The sequence below is a fragment of the Periplaneta americana genome, chromosome 8 (assembly GCF_040183065.1).
Source record: "Periplaneta americana isolate PAMFEO1 chromosome 8, P.americana_PAMFEO1_priV1, whole genome shotgun sequence".
NCBI classification, from domain to species: Eukaryota; Metazoa; Arthropoda; class Insecta; order Blattodea; family Blattidae; genus Periplaneta; species Periplaneta americana.
The window spans coordinates 44,800,047-44,819,034 of NC_091124.1; the positions used below are offsets into that span (position 1 = coordinate 44,800,047).

At 34.8% G+C, this 18,988-nt stretch overlaps 1 protein-coding gene across 1 annotated transcript in view; it reads right to left on the reverse strand.

Annotated features, from left to right (window-relative positions):
- The window catches only part of LOC138704295 (uncharacterized), a 630,735-nt gene that overhangs the window by 115,280 nt on the left and 496,467 nt on the right, over positions 1-18,988 (reverse strand). The window contains exon 2 of the mRNA XM_069832161.1: positions 6,693-6,837. Coding sequence (XP_069688262.1) covers positions 6,693-6,837 — 145 coding nt within the window. The remainder of the gene's footprint in view (positions 1-6,692; positions 6,838-18,988) is intronic.

Genomic DNA, 18,988 nt, shown 5'->3' on the forward strand with positions numbered 1-18,988 from the left:
TGGGTTCCCTCTAGTGGCCGCCCTCTGCACTACGTCATAGTTGTCTATGAACGTAGGATAATGTCCACATATGTGCTGAGGTGCACTCGTTATGAGTGACTGATTGGCCGGGATCCGGCGGTATAAACGCCGTCTTAAATCACAAAGTGATATACGCATAATTTATATATTATTTTAATGTACCGAAGTGCATATGATGTTTCCATGCAGATATTCTGCGTCATCGTACGATGAAAGAGTAGTGGAATGGAGTAGTGCAGAGGTCAGGCCACTAGAGGGAACCCAAGAAGTGGAACTTAAACTGAGACAATTCGATCCGACACCGGGTTGGGAATCCGGTGTGGTTTAGTGGATAAAGCATCAGCACGTAGAGCTGAAAACCTGGCTTTAAATCCCGGTGCCAGAGAGGATTTTTCTCCGTTCCACTACTCTTTCATCTTACAATGACGCAGAATATCTGCATGGAAACATGATATCTACTTCGGTACATTAAAATAATATAAATTTAAATACCCTGAAGTAGAGAATTAGGGAACAAATTGATGAAATTTCTCCAGACATGCTACTACGCGTCATGGGAAATATCATGACTCTGGTGAGAGAGTGCATCAGTGTCAATGGACGACACCTGGCGGGCGTTATTTTCACGAATTAAATTGAATTTGTGCTCTGTAGAAATGGAAAACTTGTGCCTTCTAATCGGTAGGTCTTTCAATAAATGTTAATGACAGGTTACTGAGTAGTAAAGATTTCAAAATCATGAGTTCAGTTTGCCTACCTTGTACTATAACGACGCGACGAGATGAAATAGGGTACGTGTATTTTGAAATTGAAATTTGGTACGACTTATTCACCGTATTTGTGGAAAGAATAAATGTGAAGGGGGCGGGAAGAATCTATCATGCGGACAAGAACGCATTAATTGGGAGTTCGCAAATGACGGAATGAATCAAAAGCAGACGAGCTGTCTGCCGCACAAGTCCTCCATTGTGAAGCATATTGACACTTCCTGCACATCGCGCCGTCCAACCTGTCGCCAGAGTTGCAGGTGTTCTCCTTTGTGCTGAACTTTCGTCTTTGTGGAAGTTGCTGACACAATCTGTAAATTCTGGGAAACAATGAGTAACCCTGATAGCATGCAGCTTGTACTTACTGTACGTGGGCTTTTACTGTTTTAGTCTCACTGAAGAAAACGCACAGTAATAATGCTACACTCGTATTAATTATTGCAGTCAGTGGTAACAAAAAATTAAGGAAAGATATCCACCGAAATAATGCTGCATTTGTATTATTTATTTTTTTTCAGTAGTATGCTCATATTTTTATTTGTTAGCCTTTTATTGCCTTCGCAGTCCCATTATTTTTTTCCTTAATTGAATTTATATCCTTTTCTTCCTTTTTATATTTTATTCCCTTTATTTGTCGCCATCTTCTTTCACTTACGCATATCTTCCTTCATTTTCAACTCCTCTTTCTCTTGTTCTTTCTTTCACTTTTTCCCACTTTTTATTGCTTCTCTTTTTATTCTTCCAGTTTCACTTCTTTTTCCTTTCCTTCCGTCTTTCCAATTTTATTTCCTTTCTTTTTTACCGTTTCCATTCCTCCAGTCTTTATCGTTTCCTTTCCTCCAATCTCCGTCGTTTTCTTTCCTCTCTTCTTTCTCGCTTCCCTTGCTCCAGTGTTTTTCACTTTCTTTCCTCCCATTTTTCTCGCTTTTCTTCCTCCCGTTTTTCTCACTTGTTATCCTCCCGCCTTTCTCACTCATTTTCTTCCCGTCTTACTCTCTTTCCTTCCGTCTTTCTCACTCTCTTTCCTCCCGTCTTTCTCACTTCTTTTCTTCCCGTCTTACTCACTCTCTTTCCTTCCGTCTTACTCACTCTCTTTCCTTCCGTCTTTCGCACTCTCTTTCCTTCCGTCTTTCGCACTCTCTTTCCTTCCGTCTTTCGCACTCTCTTTCCTTCCGTCTTTCTCACTCTCTTTCCTCCCGTCTCACTCTCTTTCCTCCCGTCTTTCTCACTTCTTTTCTTGCCGTCTCACTCTCTTTCCTTCCATCTTTCTCACTCACTTTCCTCCCGTCTTTCTCACTTCTTTTCTTCCCTTCTTACTCACTCTCTTTCCTTCCGTCTTTCTCACTCTCTTTCCTTCCGTCTTTCTCACTTCTTTTCTTCCCGTCTTACTCTCTTTCCTTCCGTCTTTCTCACTCTCTTTCCTCCCGTCTTTCTCACTTGTTTTCTTCTCGCCTTTCTCATTTCTTTTCCTCCCGTCTTTCTCACTTTCTTTCCTTCCGTCTTTCTTGTTTTCCTTCCTCCAGTCTTTCTCGTTTACCTTCCTCTAGTCTTTCTCGCTTGCCTTCTTCCAGTCTTTCTCGCTTCCCTTTCTTCTGTCTTTCTCGCTTGCCTTCCTCTAGTCTTTCTCGCTTGCCTTCTTCCAGTCTTTCTCGCTTCCCTTTCTCCAATCTTTCTAGTTTCCTTTCCTCTTATCTTTCTCGCTTTCTTTCTTCCCGTCTTTCTCGCTTCCTTTCCTTCCGTCTTTCTCATTTTCTTTTTCACCGTCTTCCTTACTTCTTTTCCCCCATTTTCTCATTTCCTTTCCTCGCATTTATCTCGCTTCCTTTCGTCTCGTATTTCTCGTTTCGTTTCCTCCTTTTTTTCTCGTTCTTTCCTCCCATTTTCCCGCTTTCTTTCCTCCCTCTTTCTCGTTTCCTTAACCCACTCGTTCCCTTTTTCCCCGTCTTGTTTGCTTTCCTGACCTGCTCTTTACCTTTATTATTCATTTCATGTTACTTCATATTTATTTTTTTGCTCTGTGCTTGTTTTCCTATAGCCTATCTTGTTTACTTATTTTCCCCCTCTTTATTAAGTTACTTCTTATTCGCAGCCTGTCTCTGTTTTACTTCATATGTCGCGGGCACCGTACCAGAAGAGCATATCAACAAATGCAGAGTTACTGAGATATTTTATAGAAGATATTTATGTTTGAAAACAAACGTTCGAGAATTACAGTGGACATGAGGAAGGATCAAAGAATGTATCTTGTTATGTAGGCAAGGATAGAAGGAATTATTCTATATTGAAATTGTTCTAATGTAAAGTTATAGTTTTGTTGATGGCCCTTCTGACATGATGCTCTCGAATGTATGCCTAATTCCCGCTTTCCTTTTCTTCTCCTCTTTTCTCTTCTATCTCAAAATTTATTTCCTGTATTTTCGTGTACATACCCCTTTTGTCGCCATTTTCTTCCTTTGTTTCCTTTCTTTATTCCTCCTTTAACTTTCTTCACTTATCTTTATTTTATAATCCTCAAGGGCTAATAATTCCTGCAGATCACATGGATCGGACCAGTGAACATACCAGCACTGTACTAGTAAGTAGTACATACTTGTTTTACTGTTCAGAATTTTACCACAGTCTAGTATATACAGTCACGAAGCTTGAGTTGTTGAGGTTGCTAGGAACAATAGACTGTGCAGGTACTATTTCACATTGTCTGTAATGAGGCGGTAGTAGCGATCCTAGTGGTTAGCAACTATCTATGGATGCATATTTATTACATATTGACCTTCGTGACTGTACATGCTAGACTGTGATTTTACTGTGAACAACGTTTCGATTCTGTAGTGAAATAAGCAAAACTGCTTTTGTCTTCCTCATATTTCGCTTTGGGCTGCTTCTTCTACGAGTTAAGATGCAATAGCCATTCAATTGATAAAACGTTATGTATATAGTGAAATGTTGTATGATTTTGATTACATCAAGTATTCGATGCGTAAATTTCTTCAGCACATCGTCTTCATGAGCAAAAGGAAAAAATCAATCCATTGCAGGGAATTGGATTTGGAAGTGCAAATTGCGTATCTTGCAACGAATGAGTACAAGGCGGGGTAGATTTTTCAGACCGTGACTTCAGAACATGTCGGGAAGTCGAAGATTTACAATAAAAGAACCCTGGGCGTGGAACAAAAAGTGACAAGCAAACGAATAGTGTGGAAGAAATATGTGGTGTGATGCTCCACGGAGCTTACTCCCTGGCAGGTTGCACGAGAGTCGAAAACTGATAGATGAAAATTGCAATTCAATTGGGTGTCTAAAATTTGGAAAGGAGTTCTTACGTAAGATATGTCATGTATGTAAGTTAACTTCGGCAGATGATAAGCATCATTTTCACGAGTAAGGCCTCACAAATATGGTTTCCATCAGGATCTTATTTTTATTCCACCATTTAAAGCAGACATGCAGAACTGTAGCTCCCAAGAGCTGGATGGATGGATGGATGGATGGATGGATAAGCGTACTGCAGTTTAAAGAGAACTGGAACATGGCAAAATCTAAACCCGTGAAGAAATACTACTTCCAAAGGAAATGGGAATATGATTATTTTGTTGTTGAAGACGAAAGAATTGCTTGCTTACTGTGTCCCATCCAATTTATTTCTACTCGTCATTTCAATATTGAACAAAGCCCATATTAATAATTATGGAATGCACAAACTTTCGGGTAAATTCATTATTACGAACTATATATTGATTATTTATTTTTATACTGTTAAATTAAGGACGTCACTCGTTGTATTCATTTTGAATTGAAATTAATAGTGACGTTCAGGGTTTATTACTTATATTCTATAAACTTATGTTTCCGTGGGTGATGATAGGAGGAAAGTTTTCGAAAATCTAAAGCAGGTTAAGTGCAAAGAAATGTCAAAGAAACTACCTACAGGAAATCTAGCATAATTTTAAATCTTGAAACGCGATAACGCATTATAAAAACATTGAATTTATTACAATCCTTTTTGAAAATTACATGCCGCCACTGATGGACCTTTGACGGCGAGAGAACTTTTCGCGGAAGTTGATCATCCCCAATAGAAGTGGAGTGAGGCTGACGTCATATTTCCCCTACTTATGAGTTCTGCAGGCTTGAGTTAAAGGATAGATAGATTTCCGTTCCGAGACATATCGAACTGTTTTGAAGTAGAATTTTGACTGTTTCACCGTTTGTTAATTTAATGCAGCAAATCTAATATAATCATGGAGAAAGTGTAATTTTACTGGGAATGGATCGGCCTTGTCTGTGTTCCATTCTGAATGAAATGTCACTTGTTAAATAAAATTATTTTATTTGCATAATTCTCACGTGAATTGACTGTGGATAATGAATATGAATAAAAACTGCTATGTAGTTAACAGAAATGCTCATACACAAAAAAGGGCGTGTAGAAAACCACTTTTTAGTATCACGGATACTAAACGCATTTGTTTCCTATAAAATCTTGAAAACTATTTTCTGGGTTATCAGAGATTTTTCTCTCTTTACGATTTTATACTCAGAAAGTAGAAATTAGATCATATCTGTTGTTTACAACCTACATTATATTGTTATTTTTATCACATGTACCTACATTTAGAACTCAGAATATTTATATATAACATAACATAATACAGGGACATCATTTTATTTTTACTTCAATTTTTATTGTACCTGAGTTTTTGAATGTACTTCACTCCATCCCCTCTACTAGTAAACTTCCAACCATCCTCCACACAGAACCAAGGCCGCGTATGCAGTACTGAGTTAGTGAGTATAGTACGTTCCAGAAATATGTTCGCATTTTCCAGTGACGAAAGAACTTTCAATATTGAATCATATTTTCGCACAGGTACTGTCGTCCGTTTCCCTACGTCGCATCCCGGTTTCTCCCACCTGATTCTGTTCGCCCCTCTGTAGAGTCTAGTAGCTGGGCTGTCTTAGATCTTTTCTGGAAACATTAATTTCTGTTAGGACTTGGACGTCTACGTAATATTATACAAATGTTTAAAATAACTTAAATAAAAGGATCTCGTTAAGTAATTAACTGTCACGTGATTTCCCCCTCCTTTCAACGACCCTGCAACAAAACCATTGAATGGACAGTAGATAGCATGTCTGAGTAATTTTATCTTTTCGGATCGGGCAGAAATGAAGAGAAAATTTACAGTACGTAAGGTACTCTTTTATAGAGGAGGTATAGAATTATTTCAACATGAGTTACTCGTACGAACGACCAAACTGGTAATTGGAATTAGGTACAATAGTCTACAGTGCGATAATATGCACAAAAGAACTGAAGCCTGTATCGAAATGAACGGCCACCATTTTCAAAAATGTGTTAAATATCCATACTGTGATTAATTTTCAATTTAACTTCATTCTCTATATTGTACGCTAATGTGCTGTAACAGTACAATATACATTGTATAATTAATACGTCCGAATGGATAGCTCAATTCGTGAGTAAAAATACTTGTTGTTAATACAGTACTGTATTTTGATTAAACAAAAAACCTAATGAAAATTATCAAACTCAAAATTGCGATATTTCCTAGTTTACATAAATAGATGAACTACTTTTCTTCCCTCCTATACCTAGTAAAGTGATTTGTATTTTACGCCAGTATCATCGAACTCCAGTCTTGGAAGGGGGAACAAGCGGTGTTTCCGGTTCTAGACCTTTAATCCAAAGATATAACCAGGTTAGTATTAAAAATGTTAGTAAAAATAAAATGATGTCCCTATATAATATAATATAATATAATATAATATAATATAATATAATATAATATAATATAATATAATATAATATAATATAATATAATATAATATAATATAATATAATATAATATAATATAATATAATATAATATAATTTTGGCCTTACTTGCATGCTTGTTCCACAGACTTCTTTGAACTTGGAATTCCAGTATTGCTGTCCCTTGACAGTAAGGAAGGAAGCTTCTGTAGACAAGAATCCAAATACTTCCTGTCTTTGTCGCAGATATCATCTTGCCCTACTGCCGGTAGAGCTGAAATCAAAGAAATGCTCCAAGTGTAACGAACCTCATGATTAAAGCATCCAATCAAGAAATGTTTTCGAGGGGAAACGTTGATAACCAGATATTGCAGGGATTATAAGGAAGGAGCAATCAGGAAGCAGATTGTGACCGTTGCTATGGGCACGAATTTACGACGCCGGAGTAGAAGTTCTTGTTAGGTACATATTTCATACAGTTCAAGAATTTTTTCGTTAGATTAATCTTTTTTTGGAAAGAATGTGATATTAGACGCTCAGTACTTTATAAAATATTTCATTTCAGATCTGGCACAGAAGGAGCTTAATAAAGTGAAGACTTTCCACTAAAAAGATCGGGATTTGATATTGGGCAAATGGTGAAAAAAGCAGTTCTTAAAAAATGTTTCTCAGAATACTTCTGTCGTTTCTGGTACACTGAATGAACTATTACTTTGTTCTAGCCATGAGCGTACGCAAGAGGGGGTTACCGGGTTTGGACCCTCTTGAACTTTTGAAAAGTGACATATTTGTATTTGAGTATTTTTTTTATCCATAAATCGTTTCCCCTTCTAATTTTTCATTGTCAGAGTAACAAAATCTACATCGATATAAGGCATAGTCCTCCTACATCCCCTTCAATATAATGTCTGTGGTTGGTGCAGGGGCACGTTCGAATTATGACAATGCTGTCTTTATCTAAAACATCATTAAACCAGCAGCGTTAATAAACTGGATTTTAGAATAATGCGAAATTCAATCTGCACACATTTCTGCAGTTATTCTTCATTTTAACGCAGTCTTCAACAAATATTGATCTTCAGGATTCCATATACGAAAGGCTACTAGACTGTTCTCTATTCTTTTTAATGACCATATAATTACGTCACCGCGTTCAATTCGTTATTTAGGGCACTGTCCGCCGAGATAATCTCTGCACGACTGGAAAGGTGTAATGTGGGTCTCATTGTACGTAATTTTAACTTCTCTTCTTTAATTCTGTAATAATGTGAATCTCTGAATATCGTAGTCTTTGTGTATCATCATTTCTTCTAATCGTTACTGACTATTTCATACCTTTAAATTATTGTATAATCGTCAAAATCCTACTGTTCGTATTATTTTCTGAATCGTTACCCCTGTACATTTCTTATGAATTGTTAATATTCGTTAATCTCGAGTCTTGCGCCAGTGTGTTTCATTTCGTAAATGTTCCGTCCTTGTTAAACAGATAACTAAGAGCGTTTTATCTGTTAATTTTGATGTAGAAGTCGATAGGTAAATATAGTGTGCCATCGAAAGACGCGGTGAAGTTTATTGAATTTTGCAGTATTTATTAAGATTTTCTGTTGTTGCTGATTAGGAGTGATGAAGCTATAAAAATTGGACTTGTACTCTCTTTAGACTTCATATAGAAGTGTTCTGTTCTTGTAGGTGATTATTAATGTTTCTACATGGAGAAAAATGATAGAAAACAGGTAAAAAGAGAGGAAAAGATTAATAAAGAAGAACATTTTATCGACTTAGTCCGGAATTCAACTAGCAAATCTGTCTATTATTGAATGAAAGTACAGTAAAATACCGAGTGTTTCAAAATGAATATCGGGGTTTCAAGTTTTTGTAGTATTTATTACATTTAACTGCAATTATAAATAATACATGAAATGAAAGAGCAACTCAAACAGTTTTGTATGCGCATGCACTGTTTCCTCTGTCTGCGCGTTGAACGAGCGAGAGAGTCTTCCACGCGTAGCCCCAAGAAATCTGTTCGGAAGGCTAGTCGTGAATTAGCAATTCCAGCGACGTCTGTGTGGAGAATTTTAAGAAGACGCATATGGAAGTACGCGATTGGTTAAACAACGTTGTACCCGACCGCTGGATTGGCCGAAAGGGGCCGAATGTCACAGCTTGTTTCGCAAGGCCTCAACGTTCGCCAGATCTTACGCCATACTATTTTTGCTTTTGGGGATTCATAAAGGATCGTGTGTATGTACCTCAGCTACCAGCTGACCTACCAGACTTAAGACAGAGGATTGAAGCAGTCGTTGCAACGATTACTCCAGACACACTGATCAAGGTTAGGGAAGAGCTCTCTTATCGACTCGATGTATGCCGTGTGACGAATGGTGCCCACATTGAGAAAAATTGTTTGAGCTGTTCTTTCATTTGGTGTATTATTTATAGTTGTACGTTAAATGTAATAAATACTACAAAGCCTTAAATCTCCGATATTCAGTTTGAAACACCCAGTACTAAATAAAAACTTTTAGTATAGTTTGTACTTTGTAGGCTACACAAAATAGTCAAAACAAACCATGAATATGTTTTCTGTAAGTGTATAAGGAAAGGATAATTTCGTCTTTGAAACATTTCATTCTTCCAAAAGTTGGTAATGGATGTCTGTCTGCACGCAGAAGAGAGATGACAATCTGACGAGAACTTTCACAGTTATTTGAAAGACAAATTACAAGCTGAGGGATCTGCGAGAAAGAGGACGAGATTCTGAAGGGTAAACCTATAAAAACAATCCCACAACTTAATGGAACTTTTGACTTCGCAAGTGCTAGAAATTCAAAACAGCCCAGCCATCTTCTTGCAAGACGTGCAGTATGACCTACATTGGAACTGCGTGCTGCAGAACCTTGTTCATTAGTCAGATGTCGGTCATGGAACTAAGAAGCCTAACAATACATTGAAGTGAAGGTATTGCTTGTAATTGAAATCCGCCCGTTTGAATTAAAGGAAAATAAAGTTACTGAGCAAATAACGTTATTGATCTTATTTTCTCAGTTAAGTCCATAATTAAATGCTTCCAATCTGACGCTAAATAGGTAGGCCTAATACGATTTTCGTGGTATTTTATCAGCACGACATGATGAAGAGACATTGAAATTATCTTCAAGTACTTAGTTTTATCTCGCTTATGTCGTTCACTAATGCACCATAATAGCTGTATCATTATTCCATAATTTATGAAGACTTTCTGTAGCAGAAAAGAAAGTGTTAATGAAGGAACACTATCACCATCATCATAATCACGTCACCATTGCAATCAACACTTCATTATTATTTTCAGATCACACATTACCTTCTCAAACAATATCATTACGTCGCTTTCTCTAATCACCACATCGCCATCTCAAAGCATCACCATATTATTATTATTATTATTATTATTATTATTATTATTATTATTATTATTATTATTATTATTATTATTTAACCGTCTAATTGTAGAATCCACTTCCAACTTTGTAGTGATCTTCAAATGATAATAATAGCATATTCAGGGCAGCAGATATCAGATGATAGACAACAATCTAGATTAAAATTGCAAGTTTCTTTTTTATGTTAGCGAATTAGTTAGGATACAGTTAATTATGATACTTAATCACTCATTTAAAGTTTGTGTGACTGCAACCTGTGTATATTTTTGTGTGGCTTTACTTTGTTTATAGTGTTTTTTTCTCTCTCTCTTTATTTCTTGTGTAGCTTTACTTTGTATATAGTGTATGTTTTTCTGTTTATTTCTATTATTGTATTTGTATTCCTGGTGTTATGGAAGAGAAGGTCTGATGGCCTTAACTACACCAGAATAAATAAATAAATAAATAAATAAATAAATAAATAAATAAATAAATAAATAAATAAATAAATAAATAAATAAATAAATAAATAAATAAATAAATAAATAAATAAATAAATAACATTAAGATATAGATCGCATACGGAGGCTAAGAGGATGGCGGGAAAGAAGGAAGATTGGGGAATGCTTGGTTTGCAGTGAAAACCCAGTTTAATTGAAGAGTTTTTTGGCAAAACAAACAGTCCAAAAACATAAATTCTCAGGGGAAACAAAAAACTATCTGGCATAGATGTCGTTGACACTTCAAGTATGAAATTCATCACGCCATTTCTTAAGGTGTTGTAGAAACTTTGGAAAACTGAAGTACATTTTGTAACTTAAATTGCCGCATAGAAATACTTGTGTAAATGTAGGTAACTGTGGACAATGGTTGTTTTAAGAAAAAGTACTTGTTGTGGCTGAAGTTTGCCTCTCCTTTAATCTCCTTTTTCTTTATTTTATCTTGTGTTTTCTCCTTCGTTGCTTCCGTTTCTTCCATAGAGTTATTTCTGCACTTTTGGCAAAACAAACATAGTCCAAAAACATAAATTTTCAGGGGAAACAAAAAACTATCTGGCATAGATGTCGTTGACACTTCAAGTATGAAATTCATCACGCCATTTCTTAAGGTGTTGTAGAAACTTGGGAAAACTAAAGCACATTTTGTAACTTAAATTGCCGCATAGAAATACTTGTGTAAATGTAGGTAACTGTGGACAATGGTTGTTTTAAGAAAAAGTACTTGTTGTGGCTGAAGTTTGCCTCTCCTTTAATCTCCTTTTTCTTTATTTTATCTTGTGTTTTCTCCTTCGTTGCTTTCGTTTCTTCCATAGAGTTATTTCAGCACCTAAAGATGACTCCATAACTAATAAACAATTCACGTGCTAAAGTATTTTTCTCTGAGGTGACTTTTGCCGCGTACATAAGAAGCAGGGCTGTAAATCTATTGATCTGAATTAAGGGGGGGGGGGAGATCAACGGTGAATTGTTCAATAGTTGAGCTGTTTGGACTTTTTCCATTGCTAATTTTCAAAATTGTAACACAACGTTTCTACTACAGTTTAAAATTGTGTGGATAAATGTTTCAAGATTATATGAATGGGATATTTGTAAATGCTACCATCTTCCTGGACAATACCTATGTTCAATAAAAAAAAAGGCTTTGGACTTTGAGGGCCGTATTCATAGACATTTTTAGCGCGGGCTTTCTGTGGATTATCAGCGTTTTTCGTATTCATAAACCAGTGTTAGCGATAGGATATGATTTGAATTCTGCACTAGTAACCAGTGGATAGCCGGGGCTAGCTTAGTACGCTCGTAGCGCGTGCTGCGAAATGTCTATGAATAGCACCCTGATTGTTTTGTGAAAACCAGATAAAATTTCCACTCCTATAACATAGAACTATGGTGTTTTTTTCACTAACAAGTCTTATTGTAGATGGCCACTATACGCTCACCACATGCTTAATGTCTCAAATTTGCATTTTTGTACTACAGTATGTTTATTTAAAAGAAAACCTTCAATTAAATTTGTGACTAGGAGTATGAATAGAATTGTAAATTATTTTATGCTCGACCATGTCGAAATTTACTAATTATACACCTGGTAGCAGTCCTTTAATGCATGTCATTAAAGTACACCTACTCATTAAAGTACAGGTCTTCAGCCAATGAGAACTCAGCTTACATGTGTTCAGCCAATGACAAGTCAGCTTTGTACCGTTATAAAACCGCAAGTATCGATTATTCTCGGATATGCAATCGAAAGAAAATTAACGAAAAGTCACGGAGGCTGGAAATCCAATATTGTCGCAGAAGGTTATGTTCTGTTACTATAATAATTAGCGTTAATTGTAAATAATATTCAAATAAATTCAATTTGTCAACTCGTTTTTCAATGTCGAATTCAATAATCAAGGTTATAATATTATAATATTATCAAGTTTAACGGGACTACGTCAAGGTCAATGACATTATTGTTCCTCGGAAAAAATCAATACTTTCGGGTCTGCGCACATCTCACAATTCACGACCTAGAACAAGGTCACTTCCGATCTTGTCAGATACAAATAAAATGTATACATCTGAATACCGGTAATTTCAAGTTAGAAATATGGTCGAGCATAAAAAGTCGTATGAAACTCGCCTATAATGGTAATTAAGAAGCTCGTATGAAAATATCCATACTCGATTCTTAATTACTATCATTATAGGCTCGTTGCATAATGTACTATTATTATCATTTTGTTGTGTTAAGGGGTTAGGTATAGCTTACAGCAGTAAAATTTTTGGAAATATTCAATATTTTTTTTTCCCCATTACTGTATCATATACAACAACGAAAATTGGTATGTGTAAAACACTGTCCATCTGCTATATGAAAACGACATTTTTACGATTAAAAAAAATAGTTTTTTTTTCAAAATTCAAAATGGTGGCAATTTACTGTGCAGTGATGAAGCGTTTCCCTCGTAACTCATAAACTTGTTAACTTTTTCATGTTCTTTCTCTTTTATTTTGTTGCTGAAACTCATGTTTACAATATCATGCTCTTTCAACTACATTCCTTAATAAATAATATTTTTTTTTATTTTGTGTTAGAAGAAAATACTGATATTTGACCATTTTTAAAAATCATATTGTAGATATGACACACATAAATACACACAAAAAATTTCTTCACAGAATGTTGATAGTTTTTGAGCTATGTGGGAAACGCTTCATCACTATACAGTGAACTGAATTTTGAAAAAAAAAAAATGTAAATAATTTTTTTAAATCGTAAAAGTATTTTTTTTTCTTATAGCAGAAGTTTTTTACACATACTAATTTTCATTATTGTACAAGATACAGCAATTGAGGAAAAAATGTTCAATATTTCCTAAATTTTACTGCTGTAAGCTGTACCTAACACCTTAATATCAACCAACAGAATTATCTACACAACAACAGCTTCAATACCACACTTCATTGTGGACGCTTTAGCATAATCTTTGTTATTCTACATTAATACCAAAAAACATTAATTATTGCACAACTATGTATATATTAAATCCTCCCTTAACGTCAGTTGTCATTAAAAGCCCTTTACCATTAAAAAGTGGAGCAACTTCCTTTCGCTGCTGATTCAGGAGAATTGTAGAGTTTAAGTTGAAATTAATCATGAATATGTAGCATTAATCAATAGGATCCGTAGCGTTAAAATCGTAATTTAATAGCAGATTCGATCGAGACTGATTACTTAGTGATATTCTCTTAGTGATATTTAATTAATTTATGATAAACGGAACTGTGATTAGAGTCCCATACTGAGTTCAATATGGAAAGCTAATGGACACATTAAAGCATACGATTGTGGCTTTCTGATATTACATACCTTGTCTTGGAAATTATTAACTCACGCGGAATTGAGTTGCAATAACACAGAGATGGTAATTAATTTAATATAAATTTTGATATGTAACAGTTAAAATAAATACAGTCAAACTGTAAGGCCTATATGATATTTCAAATAATTTCCTCTAACAAAAACGCTCCAAACTTTATATGATAAAACACAAAACTCCACTAATTGGAACGCAGTTTGATTTGCTATGGGATAATGTGCTTGTAATCCCTTTGGCATATTTATTTATGGAGCAACTAATATCAACATTCCCTATATAGCCCTAAATATTGTATCTATATTGTAAAAGAGAAAACCTAAAATGAAGAACATAATAGACCTATATAAAATATGCAATTTAACGAAGTGATGAGGGGTTTCACAATAAATTATATTAAGTTATTAAGTATTTCAATTTAGAGTAACATTTTTTGCGGTGCTCATCTTTCAGAGATTGCTCATACTGTATTGTCTTTAGGAATTTCATAGATACGTACGTTTAACTTTTACTACAGTCAAGCGAAATGCGTGTTTTTCTCTCCTCTAGAAAGGACATTGTTTCACCTTCTGTTGATAAACGAAATTAAACATTCAAACAATGAACCAGTTACCAACTACCTAAGAACTCATTTCAACGATGTGGCTCTGAACGAATTGACTTATTTTGACACTCTCGTTCAGAAACGGGAAAGAACTAATCACAGAAATGAGTTGATTTAGTACATGGGTCAACAATGGTTTTCTTAAATATATAATTTCTACTGTTCCTTATGTAATGTCATCTGTCGGTTCCTAAAATGATGTCAGAATTTTTCTACCACCCACCATTTTTTTTTATAATTTTAGAAAAATTGATTTGTTTTTATTGCTATATACAGTACTCAATATGCTAATAGAAAACAAATATTTCAAATATTTCATTTTATTACTTCAAACATTCACCTATAACTTTAGATCACTGTTGCCTTTGAAGTCAGAATTCATAAAAATTAATAATAATAATAATAATAATAATAATAATAATAATAATAATAATAATAATAATTTATTCAACCTGGCAGAGTTAAGGCCATACGGCCTTCTCTAACACTCAACCAGGAGTAAAACTGCGTTACAAAAACACTACAAATTCACAAAGTACACTACAATTTTACACACAAAACTGAATAAGATAATAATGATGAAATGTAAACAACAAGTAAGTAGAAATCAGACATAATATATAACATACAGAAAAAGGAGAAAGCAAAATAAAATTGAACAGCAGGTCAAAATACATGAGACATACAAAGTATAAAAAATAAGACAATTATTTATAATAATAATAATAATAATAATAATAAAAAAAAAATAATAATAATAATAATAAATAAGAATAGTAATAATAATAATACTAATAGTAGTGATAAAATAGTGCAGTACAAAGCATACAATGAATACAATATTTTTAAGTACACACAGTAAGGAAAATTTTGTTTATATATAGCTCAACTTATCACATTATAGATATACCATTATCGGAAAATATGAAAACAAAAATATAAAATAAGTTAAATATCACTAGAACAGAAAAAAAAGACTGCAAGAGTTAGTATTAATTCTCAGTTGAGTTGCAACTTATAATCACAAAACAAGTTTCATAACCCATGTTTTCTTTGTCCTAATTTTAAGTGTGGTAAAAGTATCTTATAAAGTGAAACATATCTCGAAATACTGTGTAAATCACAAACAATTTTTTACGTTTGTGGTTAATTAATTTTGAAATCGCACAGGTGAATTTTACTGCACTAGTTAAAAGAGCTTACAAGTGTTATTTTGATTGCAAAATAGGTGAGGAATGGAACTGGGCCCCTGAAATCTGTTGTGCTTCATGTAATTCTATTAGCCTAACTGGTTGGCTGAAAGGATCCCGTCATAAGCCTTTTCCAATTCCAAGATATGCCGCGAACCTAAGGATCATTGAACAGATTGTTACTTTCTAGGAATCACAGATCAGAAGATTACAGAGAACTTGTCAGCGAGCTGATTCAGAACTATAACGTGATGGGGTGTCATGTATCTCTCCAAATAACTTCTTTGATTCTCATATATTTTTTTCTTTCCTCAAAACCTTCGGGTAGTGAGCGACTAACTTGGAGAGAATTTTCGTCAGAATTTTTCTGAAATTTAAAGGCGCTACCAGGAAAAATGGAGCCCAAATATTCTGTCAGACTACTGCAGGACACTCAAAAGAGATGTTTCTCAAGCTAAGTATAACCTAAAGTCTATTTCACACGTTTTAGGTAAATATAATTTTAGGTAAAATGTTACAAGGTATCAATCAATACCTACTAGAAAAGCCTGCAGTATATTTCATGTAATTACTAAAAACTTCTGGGTGATAGAAAATTTTGGAAAACAGATCTGAAATCAGCACGAAAAATGCTATAAAAATCACCCATTCTTTATCTTTTAACAAAAAAAAAAAATGTTTAATTTTTTGACCAATGAATAGAAACTGTATGCAATTCCGACTCAATGAAGATTTTATTTATTTATTTATTTATTTATTTATTTATTTATTTATTTATTTATTTATTTATTTATCTATCTATTTATTTATTTAACCTGGTAGAGATAAAGCCATCAGGCCTTCTCTTCCCCTCTACCAGGGGATTACAACTACAATATTAAGAATACAATTATAATAATAATTACAATTAATATTAAATTTATAAATACAATAAAAATCAGAGTACTAAAAGATTAACTGATTAATAAAAGCTAGACAGTTTATTGTAAAAGTTAAGAAGAGAGAAATATTTTTTACTAATTAATTAAACCTACTCTACGCAGTAAGAAAAAACTTAATAAGTTTGCTTTTGAACGCTACTAAATTCCGACAGTCTCTGATGTCACTGGGTAGGGTATTCCACAAGCGCGAGAGCGAGATTTTGTATGATGATGAATACGATGATGTCTTATGTGTTGGTATGGCTAGAATGTGGCTATTTATAAGATGTACTACTGGAATACTAAAAAGTTTTATCCAGAAGAAAATTTCATTATAATTTTGTTCAGTGGGCTGTACTACCGTATAAATTTAGCAGCTCCTATCCTTTACGCTGTGTACACATCCGTTCATGCTTGTGTCTATACCAACTCGAAATAATATGACCAGCGAAGTTCCTAAGTGAGGAATTTCAGTCATAACCGTGGGGAATAAAGCTGAGACGGAAATGTGTAGGAGCATCAAAGTACTTGGTTCTCAATTAAATCACGTCTCAACAATGGGAAATTAGATTGGCAGTAATTAATTCTCTAAGATTTCATCCCACAAGTTAAAGCAGAAGTTAAGTGTACAACTCTAGAGTTACACGTAGAGCTGATGCCGGATATGAAACGGACTTCACTTGTTAGTGTGTTGGAATAGTAATGCAGATTCTGCTTCACAATTACACATACAGTTCCACCGTAATGGTAGGTGCAAAATGCCGACACCGCACTCAAGTCGGCGTGATTATCTGTTTTAATATTTATACAGTGATACTTTCATCTTTAATAATTATTCAATAACACTTAGATGATGCTAGCTTTGCTGTTATCAAAAGGGAAGGAAGTCAGAAATAGTAAACATATATCAGGAAACTGCTCCAGAATTTCACTAGATAATCTGAAAAAAGGGGGGGGGGAAATTCTGCAAGGATAAATTTTATTATATATAGTGTCCCATTTAGAATTTATAAAACAGTTACATTACCGGATGTTCTTTATGGTTGTGAAACTCGGACGTTCACTTTGAGAGAGGAACATAGGTTAAGGGTGTTTGAGAATAAGGTGCCTAGGAAAATATTTGGGGCTAAGAGGGATGAAGTTACAGGAGAATGGAGAAAGTTGCACAACATAGAACTGCACGCATTGTATTCTTCACCTGACATAATTAGGAACATTAAATCCAGACGTTTGAGATGGGCAAGGGATGTAGCACGTATGGGCGAATCCAGAAATGCATATATAGAGTATTAGTTGGGAGGCCGGAGGGAAAAAGACCTTTGAGGAAGCCGAGACGTAGATGGGAGGATAATATTAAAATGGATTTTAGGGAGGTTGGATATGATGATAGAGACTGGATTAATCTTGCACAGGATAGGGGCCAATGGCGGTTTATATGAGGGCGGCAAAGAACCTGCGGATTCCTTAAAAGCCATTTGTAAGCGAGTATTATTATTATTATTATTATTATTATTATTATTATCATTATTATTATTATTATTATTATTATTATTATTGAACCGCCATGGTTTTTGGCGCTGAACACGCTTGTTTGGGTTACTAAGCAGTATTAGATGTTCTCAAGTAGCGCAAATATGCACATCAGGAAGTACAGGGCAAATACAAAACAAGGGAAACATTCGTCTCCTATGGAAAGGGAGATGAATGTGCACTTTTGTGTCGGGAATGAATCTCAGTCCGTTGAATTCGTAAGAAGAAGCGCTACTATTTAAACCACGGCGAGAAACGGGCATGAGTAAAAGAAATAAAACCTTTGGGGAGGCCGAGACGTAGATGGGAAGATATTAAAATGAATTTGAGGGAGGTTGGATATGATGGAAGAGACTGGATTAATCTTGCTCAGGACAGGGACCAATGGCGGGCTTATGTGAGGGCGGCAATGAACCTCCGGGTTCCTTAAAAGCCAGCAAGTAAGAGTGTCCTATCATAATGTACTCACACTTTGAATATTAATAAGCCTATCACCTATGACAATTAATATAGAGTGATTATATTGCCGGTCATTCTTTCGAATCCAATTTTCCGATCGACATTTCCTGAATGTTAATTTTATCGGAATGTAGTGATTACCGAAATTTTTTTTCGTATTGTTTTACGGAGGTGTAACTGAATTAGTGTTTGGCATTCATTTGACCTTTTATTACATATATTTTTATAATATTTATATTTAATGTTAGAAGAGAAAAATTCGCTCCGGCGCCGGAGATCGAACCCTGGAACGACTTATTATTATTATTATTATTATTATTATTATTATTATTATTATTATTAGTCCACACCTGTGGAGTAACGGTCAGCGCGTCTGGCCGCGAAACCAGGTGGCCCGGGTTCGAAACCCCCTGTCGGGGCAAGTTACCTGGTTGAGGTTTTTTCCGGGGTTTTCCC